At 35.2% G+C, this 22060-nt stretch overlaps 1 protein-coding gene across 1 annotated transcript in view; it reads left to right on the forward strand.

Moving 5' to 3' along the window:
• The window catches only part of Nhlrc2 (NHL repeat containing 2), a 58626-nt gene that overhangs the window by 14660 nt on the left and 21906 nt on the right, over nucleotides 1–22060 (forward strand). The window contains exons 3-5 of the mRNA XM_026389094.2: nucleotides 5262–5717; nucleotides 8327–8448; nucleotides 16007–16136. Of these exons, the coding sequence (XP_026244879.2) occupies nucleotides 5262–5717; nucleotides 8327–8448; nucleotides 16007–16136 (708 nt within the window). The remainder of the gene's footprint in view (nucleotides 1–5261; nucleotides 5718–8326; nucleotides 8449–16006; nucleotides 16137–22060) is intronic.

Genomic DNA, 22060 nt, shown 5'->3' on the forward strand with positions numbered 1-22060 from the left:
AATTATCAGTATCACTACTTCTGCACTTTGGGACCATGATGAAGTAATATAAGGGTTACTAGAACACTGTGTGATACTGTGACAGTTGATCTGGTAACTTAGACAAGTGGGTAGCATATACAGTGTGGATACCCTGGATAAATGCATGATTTATGTCCTAAGATGGAGTGGGAAAGTATGAGATTTCATCACATACTCAGAAGAGCACACAATTGAAAACATTTGAATTGTTTATTTCTGTAATTTTCAGGCTATGATCATACTGCAGGTGACTAAAACCATGGACAATGGATAAGGGAGGACCACTAGCAGTGATAATTCTTGATGAAGTAAAAGAAAGCCAGGTTGCTAAAACACTCTGGGGGAAGAGAAAAATGTGGAGAAGATTCTGGAGAGATGAGATTGGTTTTTATACTAAGCACTGTGGAAAACCAGAGAGGGGTTTTCTCTCGGGGTGGGGGGGGGGCATAATCAGATTCGCATTTTTTAAAAGTTCAGTCTGACTCCTGGGTAGATAAGTCAGTGGTGGACAAGAGTGGATATAGCAGATCTGTAGTCCCTCACGTGCTAGGCAAGCGCTCTACCACTGAGCTACAACCTCAGCCCCTGGTTTTGTTGGGAGAGCCTTTGAGACATGGATTTCATCCCCAAATGACTTTCATTGCCCTGAGGCTGAAGATCTAATCCTTTTTGACTTTAAGGTTGACCCTCTCTCCTTATTCTCATCCATCCCTTGCTCACCTTTTGTTTTCTCTTGGTCACTTCTGTCTCTCCTTCCTTGTGACCTCTTTGCACATGCTGACTTTTTCCTTGTGACCTCTTTGCATGTCCCTGGAATCTCCTTCACTCTCTTCACCTAGTGAACACCCTCAGGAAATGTTGAGGTATATTGATTAGTAGGAAAACGTACAATGGATTGTGATGGATAGTAATTGTTGCAGATATGTAATATGTTTAAGCCTCAGCAACTTAGGGAGGCCCTAAGTGACTCAGCGAGATGCTGCCTCTAAGTAAAATATAAAAAAAGGGCTGGGGTGGCTCAGTGGTGCCCCTGAGTTTAATCCCCAGTACTGAAAAAAGAAAGAAAAAGAGAAAGAAAAATACTGCTTACATTTTTCCATTAAGTAAGGGACTGGTTTTAGAACTCAATTACATTTATTTAACCAGTGAGCAATATAAAAGCTAAAACATACTTTAAACAAGAATCTGTCAGTGCTACTTCCAGGTTTGGAGAATGGTGCCCACCTAATTTTAAACCTTTCCACTCTCCTTCCCTACCCTCCCCAAACATAAAAACGACAAGGAGAGCAAATAAAACAATATCTGACCCTGCAGCTTATAATACTAGGAGACAGAATATCATGGCCTTCACATCACATGTAAGTTGGGAAATAAACTAAATACCAGGAAAGGTCCTGCTGCTACAAGCCTGCAGGTGCTAAGAACAGGGACCGAGGAAACTTAAAAGACTCCTCAAGAAAAAATAAGTGGATTAAAGGAATCAGGCAAACAAAGCAAAAACAGAATAACCTCCTCACCCCCAGAAAGAGAAACTCCAGTATAAAGTGCCCAGATTCAACACAGATTTGAATGTATTACCAGCTCTGAAAGAATACAGGGCAGGGGCTGGGCATATAGCTCAGTTGGTAGAATACTTGCCTTGCATGCGTAAGGCCCTGGGTTCAATACCCAGCACCACAAAAAATAAAAAAGAATACAGGGCTAGGATGGAAGCATTTCTTCCATGGGAGGAGCATTGCTTTGGGGAGAGAATTCCATATGTTGCAGATATGTCTCCCTTGAGATGGACAGCTGAAGGAGAAGAAGGAAATAAGAGGGAAAAGTTTAGGATCTAGCAGAAACAAAAGAGAAAGACACACTCCTCCCTTCAGAGATGCTATCCATCAATAAAACCTCACAGAAAAAAAGGAACTGTCAGAAGAGGGCACTCTCAAGCTGGGAACCTGCACACTAAATGAAGAGGAATAGGAAACCAGATCACATCCGTATAGAACCGGGGAAAGCTGAGAATGCAATTCAGAGTTGAAATGTTGATGCAAAGTCTCACTTTACCAATCACAAAATTGACAAAAACTGTAACACTTCCTCCATACTGAATTAAATATCCTCAAACAGCATTTAGGAATAATGAAAAAACAACTGGATTCAGAAATTGAAAAACTAAGAAAAAGACAAAAAAAGAAGAAATGTGTGTTGATTGAGATCAGGAAAGAAAAGGAAGGAAACGTTCGAAATTATATTACAATTGAAAACTAAATTATAAGGCACTCAAGGGACAATAATTCATATAAAAATGTACTAAGGGATATTTAAGTAAAGCAGGGGAAAAAGAAAGCCTGGAGACAGAAAATGAACTAAACAAAAAAGTTCAAAGATTTAGAAAAAAAAAATGATTGAATTGGTAGGTGGACAAAGGAGGTCCAACATAAGACTACTTGGAGATACTCAAGAAAATCAAGACAACTGGCCAGAACCAGTGTAATAACTAAAATTAGAATTTAAGAAAACTTAGTGTGAATGAAAGAAAACTTGAATCTACGTATTGAGGGCTCCTACCATGTACAAGGGGAAATTGACCCAAAACAGTTCAAGCAGTATCCCAATAAAACTATTCCATTTTAAAGATTGAAAGAAAGAAAAAAAAAAAAAAAAAACTCAAGACCTGGGACAAAAAGATGACTTGCAAAGAAGACATGTTATCAAGACTTGTCAGACTTTTCACAAACAGGATACAAGCAAGCATTTCAGGAGTAAACCAAGGATTACTGTATCCAACCCTGTGTTCAAGCATCAGTCAAAGCTGTGAAAAACAATTTGAGTGTCCAAGAACTCAGAATACCGTGCACATGTGTCCTTCCTGGTGAATGTACCTTAAGGAGAGCTTCATCCAACTAGGGATGATAGGGAAACTGCCTGTGGGTAGCTGAAGATTTCATACACGTAATAGCAGAGGTAGGACCAAAACAAGGATGTAGGGTTTTAGTATTAGTCATGGTTTGATAAAGAGAAGCAGAACCATTAGAAGTAGTGAAAAACAGGGATTTATTGAGCGTACGTTAGTGCGGACCTCTGCATGAGGCTGTTGTTTTTGTGTGCAGCAACTCAGCTTGAAGATGCCAGGCAGTTGAAAAGGAAGGATGGGTTTGAAGTAGGGAAGAACAAAGACAATTTGGAATTGGGCTATCCTGCAATAGCCCATGAATTTGATCACATGTGTTTTTATAAAGAAATACTTTCATAGGCTTCCAATTTATTTAATGAGGTGAAAGCAGAGTCAGGTTCCTTTGTCAGGGAGCTGAACGCTCTACTGGCCCAGGAGTCAGAGAAGACGTAATGCCGTATTCCCCTGTGTTCATTATTGCCTGCTCTACCTTTGCCTATCCCTTATTTGTAGCCTTTCTGATTCACTTTATTTTAGATGTATCTCTTATATTCAGTGTGTATAATACTTTTTTCTTTTAATAGATGAGTTGAACCCATTCATATTGATTCCTATGATTATTGTCTAAAAGCATTGTGCCATTATGTGTATAACCCAATACACATATTGTGGGCATGACCTAGTAAACACAATAACACAGTTCTGACACATAATAAGTATTGCTGTGTTTCCCAACATCGTGTGTTATTAATTTATTTTGATGATTTGAGAAGTTTGTTTGGTTATCTTTATACTTACAACTTTAAAAAATAATAATAGCTAAGTTCTTTTGAGATTTTATTGTATACTTGGCACTATTCTAAATGCCTTACACAGATTCTTTTAATCTGCCTGACCTAGGAAGCAGTTAGTGATAGTTCCCTCATTTGCAAAAACTGATCAACAGAGAGGTGAATTAACTTGCCCAGGGCAAGAAGTATTCAGCCCTTCCCATTTCTTTCCCTACATCCAGCTTTCTGGCAACCATTCCTCATGTATCTTTATTCAATATCTGCTTTTGAGATGTATTTAATCATTTGTTTTCAGCCATTTGTTTGTGCTGTATCGAGGCAGGACTTTCTTGTAATTTGCCTTTTTTGTTGTTTGCTGACATTAAATTCAGTAAATTTATATCTTTGGCCAAATTTTAGAAGTCTGTTATTTAGATATTCTTCCCCAGTCTCTTTCTCCTCTTCTTCTGGGATTCTAGTTACATTTTATGTCTTCTAACCTGTTCCACAGATCTCCAAGGTCTTCTTTCTCTGCATTCTTTCGGTTGGATCACTTCTGTTGAACTATCTTAGGTTCTTTGACTTTTTCCTCTGTCATTTTATTGCCATTAAGCTTATTCAATGAATTTATTTCAAATAGTATTTTCATTACTGCAATAAATAAATACTATTTTTTAAAAGCTTTTATCTAGCCAATAGGCATGAAAAATTTTAATACTACAATAGCCCATGAATTTGATCACACTTTTTTTGTTTTAGTCTTTTTTTTAAGTTGGACACAATACCTTTATTTATTTATTTTTATACGGTGCTGAGGATTGAACCCAGTGCCTCACACATGCTAGGTATGCGCTCTTACCACTGAGCCACAACCTCAGCCCCTGATCACGTGTGTTTTTATATAGAAATAAAGATTATCATGAAATTTTTTTTAAAAATGGGGTGTTTTACCACTGAGCTGCATCCTTAGTCCTTCTTTATTTTGAGACAGGGTCTTGCTTGCTAAGTTACTGAGGCTGGTCTCGAACTTGTGATCCTCCTGCTTCAGCCTCCCAGTTCCCTGGGATTACAGGCATGCATCACTAGACCCAGCAAAATATGTTAATTTTTTTAATATATTTTTTTAGTTGTAGATGGACACAATACCTTTATTTTTTTTATTAGTTGCTCAGAACATTACAACGATCTTGACATACCATATATCATACATTTGATTCAGATGTGGTATGAATTCTTATTTTTCCCCACGAGTACAAATTGCAGGATCACATTGGTTATACAGCCACGTTTATACATACTGCCATAACAATACCTTTATTTTATTTATTTATTTTTATATGTGGTACTGCTGAGGATTGAACCCAGTACCTCACATGTGCTAGGCAAACGATCTATCACTGTGCTACAGCTCCAAATAATAAAAAATTTGTTAATTTTTTATACGTGTGTTCTATGCCATTAAAGATACTATAGTTGTATTTTTTTAAAAATTTATCAACTGTTTATACCTCTTAGTGACCTGAAGTCTAATGTATAGATGATGCTGTTTAATACTTCATAATATTTCTTGTATGCTTTCCGTCTTCCAGATGGTCTTCTGATTGTTGGTGTCCACTCAGCTAAGTTTCCAAATGAAAAAGTCCTGGACAACATTAAGAGTGCTGTTCTCCGATACAACATCACCCACCCTGTGGTCAATGATGCAGATGCCTGCCTTTGGCAAGAGCTAGAAGTTTCTTGCTGGCCCACTCTGGTCATCCTTGGGCCCCGCGGAAATATGTTATTTTCTTTGATTGGAGAGGGACACAAAGATAAATTATTTTTATACACTTCAATAGCTTTAAAATATTACAAAGAAAGGGGACAAATCAGAGATAATAAAATTGGAATAAAGCTCTATAAAGATTCTTTGCCACCTTCACCATTGCTGTTTCCTGGCAAAATAACAGAGGACCATGCTACTAATAGACTGGCAGTAGCAGATACTGGACATCATAGAATTTTGGTCATTTGGAAGAATGGACAAATTCAGTACAGTATTGGAGGTAAAGTTTCCTTTTAATTATGCTATATAATATGTTCTGTAGTTTAAAATAACTCACGTAAATATATTAAAATTGAAATTTATAATTAATAGCAAACTGTAGAAAGACAACACATTAATTTCTAACTACAAAATTATTGTTATTTAATGTATATGAATTAATCTTACTTCTTCAAAAAGCAAACAAAAATATCCAAAAAAAGTCTTGTCAAGGGGGAGAGAAAGCGAGAGAGAAGGGAAAGCATATGGAAATGGTAGGAGACCTTCAATGATACACAAAATTATAAGAGGTTATGAGGGGCAAGGGGGAGGGGAAAAAAAGGGAGAGAATTGAACAACAGCAGAGGAAGTAGAGAGGGAAGATGAGAGGGGAGGGGAGGGGAGGGGGGATAGTAGGGGATAGGAAAGGTAGCAGAATACAACAGTCACTAATATGCCATTATGTAAAAATGTGAGTATGTAACAGATGTGATTCTGCAATCTGTATTTGGGGTAAAAATGGGAGTTCAAAACCCAATTGAGTCAAATGTATGAAAGATGATATATCATGAGCTCTGTAACGTTTTGAACAACCAATAAAATAAAATAAAAAATAAAAAAAAGTCTTGTCAAAGCAGGAAATCATTAAGTTATGTATCCTTTCAGTATAATTATATATCCTGTCTTGTTTTTAATAAAATGTATACTTACTTATGAAAATACATATATTTTGGACCTCTAACATCTTAAATAGAAGTATTGTATTTTATTTTCCAACAAAATCTTCTTGAAGACCAGGACAGTGCCTCAAGAACTTAATATTTAGATTATAAAATTAATAAGCCAGGATTTGTATGTAATTTTACTTTTCTCTCCTTTTTCCCATAAGAACTTAAGCATACTTCTGGATCCCTTTGAATGTAGCAAAATAAAGAATCATTTAAGGATAAATCATTTTGTTCCATATCTTCCTGGCCTTACGTTTAAAAAAAATAAATAAAGCCTCTTGTTTAACATGTACATAATTAATAAAATCTAAGTACATCCTTACTAATTCTGCTTATCCATGGCTGAACTGAAATGTAACAACATATTAGTCAAAGAGAAAAGTGATTCATGTCTTTGGGTCATGAATCAAGATGCGCAACACATTCGGCCTTAGACATAGGGTAGGAGCACCCCGAAGCACAGGTCAGCCAGGCCTACTCCTGAGCCATCATGCTGTTCCCAGGTTGCCAAGGTACTGCCTTACCTCTTGAAGTAGTGATGTCTTTTGTTTAGTGTTTTTATTTGAGTATGTGTTATGTTTTGTTTTGGCTACTTAGTATTTTTGTGTAAACCAAGCATTTATGAGAATTCTTTTGTCTTTTATATCTAAAGTGATATAAATGAGTTTTTAATAGATTCTACCATTTTCTTTGCTAATAAGGAAACCACCCAAAAGCTATATTTCCCAAATGTTTCTAAGAATAATGCTATCTGATGATATATTAATAGTTATTCTTTAATATTTTAAAAATAATTATTTGGTCAAATACACTCAGGAAGCACTAATATATGATTTAACAAATTTTTGTGAGTCATCTGACACCTTGTATCTTACTCTGTTAATGTTTCGCAAATATCCAAAAGGGGACTGCAATACACAATATTTTCCAATTTAAAGTGACTACACAATTCCCCCACCATGTGCTTTTTTCCCTGGGAACTCTTATCAACATCAACAACAGTAGTGTCATTAGTAATATTGTATGCCTGACATTATTCTAAGTATAATACCTGCACTAATTTATTTTTATTCTTGCAATGCTGTAGGTTAGGTACTATTAATTCCATTTTATAGAAGAAAAGCTGAGGCACAGAACTTGCCCAAACCGTCAGCCAGGAAGGGGCAGAGCTGGGATTTAAGCCATGTATGTAGACTCCTCAGGTCATTTCCTACCTATCTCACATCTAGCACAGTGGAGTTCTGCAGAGCAGTTTGTGGCTGCTGACTTAAAGACTTCGAATTGCTTTTCTCCAGGAACCAGAAATAGCAACTGTGTTTTATCATCTTATATTCCCCACCCTTGGAACTCTTCCATCCCTTGTAAAGTCTGAGTAGGCCTTTGGACCAGAATCTTCAAATATGGATGAGATGTTATAGGCCTAAATTCATGATGAGGTAAAACAGAGAGCAAGGACTCAGCTGAGGCTGTTGCACTGTTTGAGATAGTGTGGGGTATGTGTGCTTTTCTAGGGAAGAGGTGCATAATTTTCACTTTATTATAAAGGAGTTTATCTTATTATTTTGTTGAAAATAATTCAGCTAGTTGTTGAAAGGTTAAAATTATTTTTAACTTTTTAGTTTAGAAAGTTAATAAGTAAAGTGCTTTTAAAATTTGTTTCTTCTGTGTTGCTGAAGTTCACTAGTAACTATTACATCAAAAGCCCTGTCATTACCAATACTCACTCTTGAGAAAAATAGATACCTTGGGAAACATTTTCATTTTGAGGGAAGAAGTATCATGTTGTTTATTTTTAAAATCTCAGCATTAAATATAAATTTTTATTTTCATTTTTGTTGGTTTTACTTTGAAATTACTTCTTAGTCAGAAAATTTTATCTCATGAGTTATGTCTTGTCTTTTAGGACCTAACCCTGGAAGAAAAGATGGAATATTTTCAGAGGCAACTTTTAACTCCCCACAGGGTGTAGTCATGAAGAATAATGTCATATACGTGGCAGACACTGAAAACCACCTCATAAGGAAGGTAATTTCCCATTTTAAGTTTTACTACTTCTGATCAGAAAAGCTTATATTTATTTACTACATTAAATGTTCAAGGTTGAAGGGTGATGTTTAAGCATATCAGATCATCCTTATTCCACCTTTTCAGGGGTACTTGCTTTAGTTTTATTCTTAAGTATTTTGTTTTTATTTGTGTCAGTTTATAGTTGCCACAGAAGAACCACCCAATAAATTCTTTGTTTATCCTTTGTTTGAAAGTTATGTGCCTGATTACCCAAAAGCTCTCATTTTGAGGTTTTCCCCTGACCACTAATTCACACAATGATCCCTTGTCCTTTCCAGTTAAATTTTCTCCAATCTAGGGAAAAAAAAGTCCTACCACTCCTGCCTCTCCTCAGCTTTGAACTTGTTGGCTGGTAACACTCACTGATCAATTAGTTTTAAAATTTATTTCATCTCATTAAAAGTAATATGTGTTCTTCATTTTAAAAAAAAATTATTAATACAGAAAGAAAAAATTAGTTAATAAAAAAGTTTACTGTTTATCAACTCCAGTTCCTTAGAGGTGACCAACCACAGTTAAAAATTGTATCTTTTCAGATTTTTTTCAGATTTGCTGCTCATATACAAATAAATTTATACTTAAAAGATTATTTCTATAGAGAACTTTTAAAAAACAAAGGGATTCATACCATATAAATACATAATGTTTTGCGGGTATTCTTTATTTTTTTCAAATTGGTCACATGAATGATGCGACTGTCATATTCCATTTTGGACATACCCACTTCCTTTAAATGTTCCCCACCTGTAGCTATTTGGGCTATAATTCCTGATCTTTAAGTTGCCATCTATTTGGATGATAAGTAACTAAGTTACTCTGACCCTTCTTGCTAGATGAACATATTGTTTGAGGTACTTTCTTGCTTTAGTCACTACCTCTTTCAGGGTTGACATTTGTCCTCATTTATTCAATAATACTGTTAGGTAATTGCAGATAATATATATGGAATATATAATATTATCTTCTGCAATGTAAGTCTCCTATCTTCTGCAATGTAAATCTCCATGAAGACAAGAAATAGGTTTTCTTTCTTTTATTTTTGGGGGTGTTCTAGGGATGCAACCCATGACCTTGTGCATGCTAGGCAGGTCTTCTACCACTGAACCACACCCTGTTGAATTTCCTGTTGAAATTCTAGCACCTAGAACAGGGCCTGGTCTATGGAAGGTGTTTAGTAGACATTTGTTAATTTATGAACAAATAACATCTGCCTAATGAAGCATTTTTAAATATATATATATATTTCTATTAATAAAAGAGGTATTATGTGAGAAAAGGATTTTAGGGATTAATAAAATAGATGTAATTTTTGAAACTCTTGGAGGTTGTCTTCTCAAATATGGTAATATATTGCTGAGTATGTTAGTGGTGGCATAGTCGTGTAATGTTTCTAAACTTACTGCTGAAGAACCTTTTTAGGTAGAGCTTCTCATGGGACTGATGTTTCCATGATACCTACTTTGTAGAAAAGTGGTTTTCTATTATTGAGCCCTTAGAGATCAATATTTCTTCCTCCTTTTTGTGTTGGGGGTTGTATGTTTCTGTAATTCTCCAGAATGTCATGGACATTAGCCATCCATTGAAGTAGCAAGAGGGCTAGCCCAGAAATCCTGAGGACTTGTTCTTTTTGAAGTGTGCTCCATCCTTCTGCTTTATAACTTAGTAGGTTTTGGAGGATTGACCATGGTGTTGCATTTCAAATGCTTATGCATTTAAGTAACATAATCACCTCAAAGTTAGGCATTCTAAACTTTTCTCTGTTATATGACTTAGTGTAGCGTCTGTAAAAATAGGTAGCAAAATTACTTCTTCCCTTCCTTTTTAAGAATATTTATTACATTGTTTTTAAGACCTCATTTGCAGAAGATTAAATTGATCATAGTCCTATTTTCACACACATGAACATCATTGTTCCAAGCAGAACCTTGTTTGGTCTAAAACATATATTAACTTGAAAATTTCCTACATCCCTATTCTCCACTCCAACTGCCATTCCCTTATGCGAACAAGTCTGTGGCAGCAGTCTGATACATTTAGTGCTTGTCTTTTGTACTTACATGTGACCTTGTAAAACAATGTTTTATTTGCATAGCTATCTTAAATGATGTGTTTTGTTATATTTTATGTATCATGAAACACCAGTTAAGCATACAATTCACTAAGTTTTTAGTAGATTTAACAGATTTTGCAAATGCTCTACCACTGAGTTATATTTCCTGGCCCCATTTCATTCTTTTGTATGTGCCTATCCAGTTACTTCAGAATCATTTATTGGAAAGAATATTCTGCCTTCATTAATTAATTTTGGTAACCTTCTTGAAAATCAATTGATTATAATGGGTGGGTTTATTTCTGAACTTTAAAGTCTATTCCATCCACCTATATGTCTGTCCTTTGGCCAGGACCACATCACTTTTGTTGCTATAGCTTTAAGTGTTTTTATATCAGCAAATCTGAGTGCTCCCCCTTTTCCTTTTCCAGGACTGTTTTGCCTCTCCTAGGTCATTTGTAGTTTCATATGAAGTTTTGGATCAACTTGTTCATTTGTGACAAAAACGAAACAAAAACTTTTGAATGTTTTGTATACAAATGTCTACATAAACAAATTGTTTCTGATTGTTAAACTTTCTCTTCCTTTTTATCGTATTGCTATCTAGGACCTCCGTTGTGTTTAAGCATTAGCAGAGTAAATGGGTATCCTGTCATGCTCATGATCTTAAAATTAAGTGTGTGTATTTTCTCCAAAAGTTTAATATTTGCTGTAACTTTAAAAACAGAATATCTGTTAAGTTAGAAAAATTTCTACTCCTAGTTGCTGAAAATTGTTTTATTACTACATTTATTGAAATGATTGTATGATTTTTTTTTTTTTGTCCTTGGTCTGTAGATGTGAAGAATTGGTAGATTCTTTTGAGGTTGAGCCATCTTTTTATTCCTGGGATAAACCTTACCTTGACATTAATTTTTTAGGAATCAAGTTGATTTTGATTATTCAAATTTACATTTAGTATTTTAAAATTCATGTTCAAAATTAAATGGCTCCAAAACTTCAAGTACTCTGCTCATCTGATATTAGAATCAAGGTCACACTAACCTCATTAAATCAACTAGTTTCATTTTTCTGTATTTTGGAATAATTTGCCTAACAGGAATTACTGGGTTTTGAACATTTGTTAAAACTCTCCTGTAATATCACCCAGGTCTGATTTTCTTTTTTAATAAGATGAGTTTTTTAATTTTCTTGTCTATTTCTATGATGTATTTCTCAAGTCAAGATCTATTTCAAGGACCCTTTCCAAGTTGCCTATTATATTTTCACAGATCAGGTTCAGTAAACATATTGGTAAGGTTAAATAGAGGAGTTTTCTATAATCTCTGACAGCTATAGAGCAGACACTAGAGAAATAATGCAAAGAGGTATTGCCAAAAAAGATTAACATAAATTTACTGTAGTAACAGAAGAAAGGATGACAACCTTAAGATTGTTTAAATAGATGAAGAAAAATCTTTGAAACCATTTAATCTATATTCATGATGAAATGAACATGCTGGAAATGGAAATAAATGCCTTTAATATGATAAAAGGCATCTACAAAAAGGCTCCAGCTTTACTTAATGCAAAATAGTGAATGTTTTCCTCTCAGTATTGGGAACACTTTTACTGCAAGTTCTAGCCATCGTATTAAGGCAAGACAGAGAAATAAGAAGTATAAAAAAGTGAGGAATAATTGTCTTTATTTGCCAGTGACATGTATACACAGAAAATTCTAAGAGATTTATTAGTAGCTACTATAACTAAGAAGTGAATTTAGGAAAGTCATAGAACATAAAACCCATATAAAAAGATCAAGTCTTTTTCTTTCTTTCTTTCTTTCTTTCTTTTTTTGATACTGAGATTGATCCCAGGGGCACTTAACCACTGAGCTACATCCCTAGCCTTTTTCTTTTTTAAAGACAAGTTCTCACTGTGTTGCTAAGGGTCTCATTAAATTGCTGAGGCTGGCTTTGAACTTGCAACCCTCCTGCTTCAGCTCCTGAGCTGTTGGAATTACAGACGTGCACCATGGTGCTGGCCTCTATTTTTATATACTAGTAACAATTAATTGGAAATTAGAATTTTAAAATTCTATCTACAGAACAGCAAAAACATAAAATACTTAGAATAAATTTAACAAAATATGTACAAGACCTGTATATAGCCTGTCCTCTCTATCTACAAGTTCTGCATCTGTAGATTCTGCTAACCAAGGATTGAAAATATTCAGGAAAAAAAATTGCATCTGTACTGAATATGTGCAATCTTTTTTCTTGTCATTATTCTCAAAACAATACTGTATAACTATTACATAGTATTTTTATTACATTAGGTATTATAAGTAATCTAGAGATGATTTAAGTTATATGGAAGAATATATGTAGGTTATGTAAAAATACTGTCATTTTATATTCAAGACTTGAGCATCCTGGCATTTTATTGTACTGGGTGGGCCCTAGAATCAATCCCCCATGGATACTGAGGTATTTCCAACTATAATATATTGCTGAGAAAATTAATTCCATGTTAGATATTATATGAATGTATCTAATAGAATTAATATTGAAGGCTCAATATTAGGATATTTGTTCTGTCCAAACTGATCTATATATAAATCCAGTACAATCCAAATCAAAATTTCACTAGGCTTTTTTTGTAGGGGTTGACAAGTGGATTCCAAAATTTACATGGAAACACAGAACAAAGGGTATATAATGTCTAAACCAATCCTGAAAAATAACAAAATTTAAAGACTTATGCTACCTGATTTGAAAACTCCCTATATTGCTACATTCATCAAGAAAGGCAGGTTCTTACACAAGGGGTAGATATAGATCAAGAAAAATGAAGGAAGAGCCTTAAGTAGCCCCATATATATACAGTTATTTGATTTTCTTTTCTTTTTTTTTTTTTACCCCGGGATTGAAACCAGGGGCACTTAACCATTGAGCCACATTCCCTGCCCTTTTTATTTTGAGCTAGAGTCTCACTAAGTTGCTGAGGGCCTAGCTCAGTTACTGAGGCTGGCTTTGAACTTAGGATCCCCTGCCTTAGCCTTCCAAGTTTCTGGGATTACAGGCATGTACTACTGCGCCTGGCTAGTTAAAATTTGATTTTCAAAAAACATCAAAGTACTCAAACACAGAAAGAAAAAATAATTTCAGCAAATGGTGCTAGAACATCTAGATAACCATATGGAATTTTTAAAACAGAATACACTTTTCTAATACAACATAGACAAACATCAATTCAAGATGTCTCACGGACCTAAATGTAAAAGTTGCCTAATAGGAATTACTGGGTTTTGAACATTTGTTAGAACTTTCCTATAATATCACCCAAGTTTGTTTTCTTTCTTTTTTCTTTCTCTCTCTCCCTCTCTCTCTCCCTCTCTCCCTCTCTCTCTCCCTCACTCCCTCTCTCTCTCCCTCACTCCCTCCCTCCCTCTCTCTCTCTCCCTCCCTCCCTCCCTCCCTCTCTCTCTCTCTCTCAGGATAGAACCCAGGGGTGCTCTACCACTGAGCTACATCCCCAGCCCTTTTTTACTTTTTTGAGACACGTTTTCTCTAAATTGCTCAGGCTGGCTTCAAACTTGTGATCCTCCTGTTCAGCTTCCTAAATCCTTGGGATTATAGGATATGCCAGTGTGCCTGACAAAACTAAATTTTTGAAACATTTCTCAAATGGCCCATAAACACCAGAAAAGATACTTGTCATCCTTATTAAGCAAGAAATTGCATATCAAAACTACAGTGAATTGGGAGACTGAAGCAGAAGGGTCACCAGCCTCATAAGCAACTTAGAAAGACTCTCTTAAAAAATAAAAAAGGCTGGGGATGTGGCTCAGTGGTTAAGCACACCTGGTTCAATCCCCAGTATCAAAAAATACGTACAAACAAAACCCATAATAACAAGCCATTTAATACTCCCATAGGATGGTTGAGATTAACTTTGTGATTTATAAGTAGGCAAAGACTTCTTAAGATAGGACACAAAAAATAGTAATCATAAAAAATGATATTAAACTTTATCAAAATTTGAAATACCTACTCATTAAAATTTACCATTTTAAAAAATTAAAACACAGAGTTTCAGAAACATTAACAAACAAACAAAACATCTATTAGGGGTCTAGTATCCATGATATTCAGAGGTTCCTACAACTGAAATAGAAGACAGCACAATTTAAAAAATGAGCCAAAGATTTGAACAGAATCTAAGAAGATAAAGGAATGACTAGAAGCATGGATGAAGGTATTCAACATTGTGAGTTAAGAAGGAAATGTAAGTTAAAGCCATTTGGTCAGCCAGGCATGGTTGCACTTGATTATACTAGGAACGCTGAGGCAGGAGGAGCGCCTGAACCTAAGAGTCCAGACCAGCCTAGGCAACATAGTGAGACCCCTGTTATCAGGAAAAGAAAAACAAAAGCACATGAAGTGCTGATCTTTTAATAAAGACAGTATGCTGATGTTTGCAGTTGACTTTGAAATGCATCAAAAAATAGAAATGGATTAATAGCTAGAAAAAAATATATGGTAAAGCAAGTAAGTGAAGTGTTGATACTAGAATCTAATTAGGTGATAGGTGTATGGATATTTGCTGCAAATTTTAGTTTTTCTATGTGTTTGAAAGTCTTCGTGGTAAAATGTTGGGAAGGTGTCGGGATTTGAAAGCAGAGCATCTTTTTTTAATCAGTGGAGAACATTTGTTTTATGGTGGGGTGTGGCTCAGTGTAAAATGCCTGCCTTGAACACAAGGCCCTGGGTTCAATCCCCAGTGCCTAAAACATTCTTTTTGTTTCATTTAAGAAATAGAGTCATCGACTGCATCCATTCAAATCCCAGATCTGTGACATACACTAGTTGTGGGATCTTGGGAATGCTGATTGGCTGGCTCATTCTTGGATCAGTGCCAAGCAAAATTGAAATATAGAAATTTAATTTTAAGAAACATGCATTTTGGGCTGGGAATGTGGCTCAGGCAGTAGCGCGCTCGTCTGGCATGCGTGCAGCCCGGGTTCAATCCTCAGCACCACATACCAACAAAGATGTTGTGTCCGTCGAGAACTAAGAAATAAATATTAAAAATTCTCTCTCTCTCTCTCTCTCTCTCTCTCTCTCTCTGTCTCTCTCTCTTTCTCCTCTCTCACTCTCTCTTTAAAAAAAAAAAAGAAACATGCATTTTGCTAGATTGTATTTTAAAATTTCACTTTCTTTTAAAATATTTTCAAGGTAAGATGAGGTCCAGGCCAGTTCTGGCAGGCGCATGATGAGGATGGGAGAGGAGTGAAGTCGGGGGTAGACAGGTGGGGAACTGAGAGGGACTGATTATACTAAATAGAAAGTTCCTTATAATCAATTGGCCTTTTCAGAAACACTGTGTTGCAAATACTGTCTGTGTTCTGTTGGAAATCTCTACATCACAAAAGAAAAAAAAAGATAGCATGCTACATGTAACATATCCATTAAATTTTTACAGATTGACCTAGAGGCTGAGAAGGTGAGCACTGTAGCTGGCATTGGAATTCAGGGAACAGACAGAGAAGGAGGAGCAGCAGGAGAGCAGCAACCCATTAGCTCCCCATGGGATGTCGCTTTGGGAACATCAGGTATGTGTGGTTTCAATATTCAATGGGAGTAAACTTTGCTTAATAAAAGTTAAAGTTTAAAAAAATATTCTTGCAATACTCATTTGGATTAATTGTATTGCTGGTTATTTTATGACTTTTGTACTTATGACTTGGAGTTAATTGTATACAACAAAGGCAACAGTAATATATACAGGCTAGTATAAATGTTACACACAACAATTATATTTTATATACAAGATGGAGTATATAGTCCTCTAACTTAAAGTTTAAAAATTTTATCTTAGCATTTTCCAGTTAACATATTTAGTTTAAGAATACTCAGAAAACTGAAAGGATTATAGTTTCAGAACTTGGAGACTATTTATGAAGTATATTACTTAGTGTCCTTATTAACTCTAGTTTGAAAAAGAAGTCAAGAAAGCAAAGAGAGAATTGCTTTTTCTTTAGATTTTAACAGTTTGTACAGTATTGAAATATGATTCCTTCTTTTGAGCAATTAAAAACATTAACCCTACTGAATATGCAAATATTGATAATAAACAAGACTTGACATTGTTCATATGTTCTTTTCTACCTATATTAATTCACTCAAAGAAATCCTGGAGTCCTCTTATTAGTGCACTTATTTTTACTGGCCCTTAGTGGTACAGAGATGGTTATTTACATGTCTAAAATCAGAAAAACAAATAAAGAAGTTAGCAGAGTCCATTAAAAATGGAATTTGAGAGGCTTTATAAATGGTTCATGGTTAATATAGTCAAAGAGTCAATACATGCTAGCTTTGTTGAATTGCTTTACATTTGAGATAATTTTCTATTATGTTGCCAATTTAGTTATAATTCAAAGGCATTTTTCCATTGTGATTAGCTTTTGTAAAGCTTTTAATATTAAAGTAAATGAATGGGTTAGTACCATGGACATGTAATATATTTAACTTAGTGTGACATGGAATATATTTTTGAGAACTCCATTTTTGGAATTTTTGTTCTAAACAGTAATGAGTTGTTTTGTCATCCTCTAAGGGAGGCAGCACTGTGGAGCAGTACATCCCAGGCCCAGGCCAGAGGGGACACGTCATTTGTAGAGAATTTAAAATTATAATAAACTAATTAAAACTCATCTCCATTTTATTACCATGCATTCGAAATTCTAAACAATTTCATAGTTAAATCCTTGCCAACATTTATCATGCTGCCTCCTTGCCTTTGCTACAACACTGAGCATAAATCTTACAGATGGCAAAGCAGAACATAAATCTTATGGATGGAAAAGCAGTCTGAAATGTAGCTGTCAGTAACATAGTTAAAGTGAATGAGAATTCCTGCTTTGGCATGTAATTTCCATCTCTCAGGGAGAGAAGAAAGTTCTGCACTTAATATATAACATCCCCTAACCCCCAAAAGTTATTTACAGCCAGGAGTCCATACAACAATGTAGCTACTGATGTTTGCATTTTGCCACTTTGTATCATCTTTGTCTATTAGTAATTGCCTCAATAATGCCACCAAGAAATCATCGCAAGACTCATACAAACCTAAACTAACCAACCTTTCTTCCTTTTCCTTTTCCTTTTCCTGTGTGCAGCGTTAGAAATTAAACCCACGGCCTCTGTTGTGTTAGGCAAGTGCTCTACCACCGAGTAACGCCTCCAGCCCTTTTTATTTTATTTTGAGATAGGGCTCTTGCCTATCTCAAACTTAGGGGTCCTCCTGCCTCAGCCTCCCAAGTTGCTGAGATTGCAGGCATGTGCCACCATATGCAGCTCTAAACCTTTATTTCTTGCTCACTTATGGAGTTGGGGTTTAGCTGATCAGCATGTTTGGGTATAAATCTAGTCCATGTGGTGCTCACCTTCCATGGACCGGTAGCTATCTGAGGTATATTCTTCTATTAACAAAGCAGAAGTGCAAGAGGGTAAGCCCAGTTATACACATTTTAAGCCTTTGTTCATGCCCTACCTATTTACCTACTATAACATCGTATGTTTGTTAAAACGAGTCACATAACCAAGTTCAAAGTCAGAGAATAAGGATATATACTTTGCTTACAAAGAGGCCATGGCAAGTGAAGAATTGAGAACCGTAATTCAGCTTTCACTATGTATCATGTATTTTACATTGTTTAAAAACAGAAGGTACTTTCCTGCATGCTTTACTAAGTTGGATTTATTTAATAGCCAGAGTACTTAAATTTTGTCTAGGCTAAAATTTTTTCAATCATACTTTATGGTATAGCATTTCTGGTTGTCAATCTCTGTAGTGAGAAGGCACCCAAATCAATCTTCAAGGAAACGCTGGCTCCGTTGTCAAGCACTCCATCAGGTTTCATCTCTTTGAAACTTACTTGTTTATTTTGCTCAGTTTTTAAGAAAGGAGATGAGCTCTGCCTCAGCTCAACAGAGCATGGCTCTGCATTTAACTTAGAGTTGAAAATATCTTCACTCAGGCCTGTGGCAGGAGAAGCAGGAGGTAGGTAAGGTGAATGTACGTAAACTCAGTCCCTTGCAGAGTGCTGGCTAGGAGAAAGCAGCTTCGGCTCTGTGGTAGACCTGCAGCCACAGTGGTTACTCTGGCCCAAGACATTAGTGGGTAGGCTTTATAAGATATGTACTCATTTATGTGTATTCCCAGAAATTCTATTTAAGATTTGGAAGAATTATTTAGATTCTCATCACATTTTCAAAGTAGTGTGTCACTCAATACATTTTAAGAACCATTGCTTTAAATTACTCTTAATTTAATTGCATGAATCTAATTCTGAATTAATGTATATTGTCAGAATATGGAAAATTGGATTATAGGATATTTGCTGTACTTGTGTTTACTTAATTGCATTTTAGCATGATGCCATTTATTTAAAAATATATCAATTCATAAACATAATATTCATCTATATTTGTAATGTGTGTATATATTCACATTACTTATTTCCAAACACAGCCCTGTAGGACATAGAGTTTCTACTATAAATATTTGCTGACATTTTGAATTATTGCCTTATAAGTGACCTTTGTCTACTGGAGAAAATTTTTCTGGTCTTTGTATTATGGGTAACTATACTTCTTTTTCCTGAGTATTAGGTTGTTTATGTTTTCTCAGGTTTGTTTTTAAGTTAAATCATAACTGTTTGCCTTGTTGTATTGATTGCTGGGAAACTTAGAGACAAATTTATCTTTAGTAAAGTATAATGAACAACATGACATTTTTTAATATTAACATATTTACCTTTGCTTCAAATTTTTTATCAAATTTTATTTATCTCATTAGAGATAGTTTCTTTCTAATCTACCAATGCTTTGTGAAAGAAAAACAGAAGTACATAAATACAGTAGAATCTCTCTTTACTGTGGTGAGTCAGCACAATAATTGACCATATAGGAAAAAATCTTAGGAATCTAAAAAATTTTTAAATACTGTCTTTTAAGACATATAAATGTACACTTGTTAGCCAATATTTTGATATGAGAATAAAGCCTTTTCCTTAAGCAGCACCTGACAGTCTTTCTTTTACTACCCAAAATGTGTTGTTTTGATTTCCTTAAAGTGTGATGAGAATTTAAAAACACATGTAGACATCTGAGAGCTAAAATCGACTCAGTTTTTTTTAAAATATATTTTTAGTTGTCAGTGAACATTTTTGTTTTATTTACTTGTGTGTGGTACTGAAGATTAAACCCAGGGCCTCACACATGCCAGGCAAGCACTCTACCACTGAGCCACAACTCCAGCCCCTCTACTCAGTTTTTATGAAAAAAAAAGTTTTAACTCATTCTTTCTGTTTTCATACTTAATTCGACAATTTGACTTAACTACTGGCCTTTACTGAATCTTTTTAAACTATTCTGCTTCTATTCAAAGTAGAAACAATTTTTTTTGCTTTCATTTGCAGTGGTTCATATATATTTGAATTATTATTGGAGGTTGAGGCAAGAGTGTCTGGAGTTGTTACTTAGCAGGGGACATCTAGCAAGACCCTGTCTCAAAATTTTTAAAAGGAGGGAGGAGCTAGAGATGTACCTCCGAGGTACTTTGTCTGGGTTTACTCTTCAGTATTGCAAATAAACAAACAGTAAAAGAAAGTAAAGATGAGGTAAAGAGAATGAAAAATAACAAGGACAAATCCATCTTTGAACATATGTACTCAACCAAGAGTTCCAGCTTAATAAACAACATACTTCAAGGTGAAAATAGAGAAACGGACTTGAAATCCTCTGAATACTTTAAATATATATGTAAGTTGTGAGTGTATGTGTCTATTTTGCATAGGGCCTGCATATGTAACCTTGGTGTGCTGTCACGGTGATAAAGCTTAAAAATGATTAACAAAGTGATTTTTACAAAAGTGAGTTTCATCTTTTTTCTTTTTTTATTTGATTGTCACTCTATATATGGCCAGAACTTTATCATGCACTAAAAATTATTACTGACTTCAATAAATACATTTTTTAGCAGATAGTTTGCCATATTTCTAAAATGTGTATCAGGTCTGCATTGACTCCACTGACGCCAGACAATAACCTGAAAAATGTTTTATCACAGAGGTCAGAACCCCTGCCAGTCTCTAAGTACATTAGACTTTACCTGATTTAGAATCATTTATAAAAGTATAATGTGCCTGAATCCCATTAACCTTCCTTAGCCCTTTAATCAGCATTTTTCCCTAGATAGAAATTTAGTTTTTCTTATAAAACCTCTAATGATTGAAATCCAGTTATTTATCCTGCTGGTCTGATTATCTATAGTGTTGGTACTTAGTGCTTAGGTAACACATTTTTATTACTTCCATGAATATTCTATAAAATACCATAAAATGTTTCTGTTTTATAAATAATTAAGTGATCAGAAATTTTTGTAGCATTATTTTATGCAGTGACTAATAGATTTTTATTTTGAAAAACAGTTGTTGCATCTTTATATCTAAAATTTGAGGGAAGATTTTATACTCTTGTCACATTGACTTGATGTTGGTAAGATTATTTTCTTAGGTTAGCAAAGGTATAATTTGCATAAAGAAAATTTGCTAGGTATATAGTTCTATGAATTTTAACAGATGCGTTCAGTCAACCACAGTCGAGATACAGAGTTGCTTCCATCACCCTAAAAAGTTGTCTCCTGCCCCTTTGCTCAGTCTCTCCACCATCACCGAGCCCCTCCCACCACTGGCAGCTCCCGTCTGCTGTTCCTCAGCAGTGTCTTTTGTCAAGTTTCTTCCCTTCAGCTTAATGCTGTGGAGATTCCTCATTGTTCCACTTATCAGAAGTTTGTTCTTCTTTGTTATCGAGAACTAGTGTGTTGTCCTCCTGTGCCCAGTTTCCTTTTCACCGGTTGATAGACATGTGATTCACAAAGCCCCCATAAAAGCTATGTACAGGAGTTTTTTGTTGTTTTGAGTGTGTGTGTGTGTGTGTGTGTGTGTGTGTGTGTAAGCATATTTACTTCTCTTGTGCAATGTGTAGGAATTAAATTGCCAACTGTCTATCCAAAGTGGCTGTTTCTTAGAGGTCCAAGTGTCTGTCAGCATTGCTTCTACCTGAAGAACTGCCTCTAAAGTTTCTTTTCATTCAAGTCTGCTGCCATGATTTATTTTGCCTTTATTCTGGCCTGAAAAAGTGGTTAGCTTGTATATTTTTAAAGATATATTTATTCCATACATAAATCTTGATTGACAGTGTTTTCTTTTGCTATTCTTTAAGGGTGTCCCTTCTTGGTCTTCTGGCTGGCATCGCTTTCCACAGGAGGTCTCTTGTTCCTTTACATGTAAAGTGTATTTTTCTCTGATTCCTTCAGGCTCTTACCTTTGGTTCCCAGAGTTCCATATGTCTAGGAGCTATCCCGCCTGGAGTTGGATCTCTGGTTTGATATCCTTTATTTTCAAGCAATTCTTAACCGTTTTTACTTCTTCAACTAATTTTTTCTGCCCCTGTCTCTCTCTTCTTTCTGGGA

Source organism: Urocitellus parryii, chromosome 5, assembly GCF_045843805.1.
Source record: "Urocitellus parryii isolate mUroPar1 chromosome 5, mUroPar1.hap1, whole genome shotgun sequence".
NCBI lineage: Eukaryota > Metazoa > Chordata > Mammalia > Rodentia > Sciuridae > Urocitellus > Urocitellus parryii.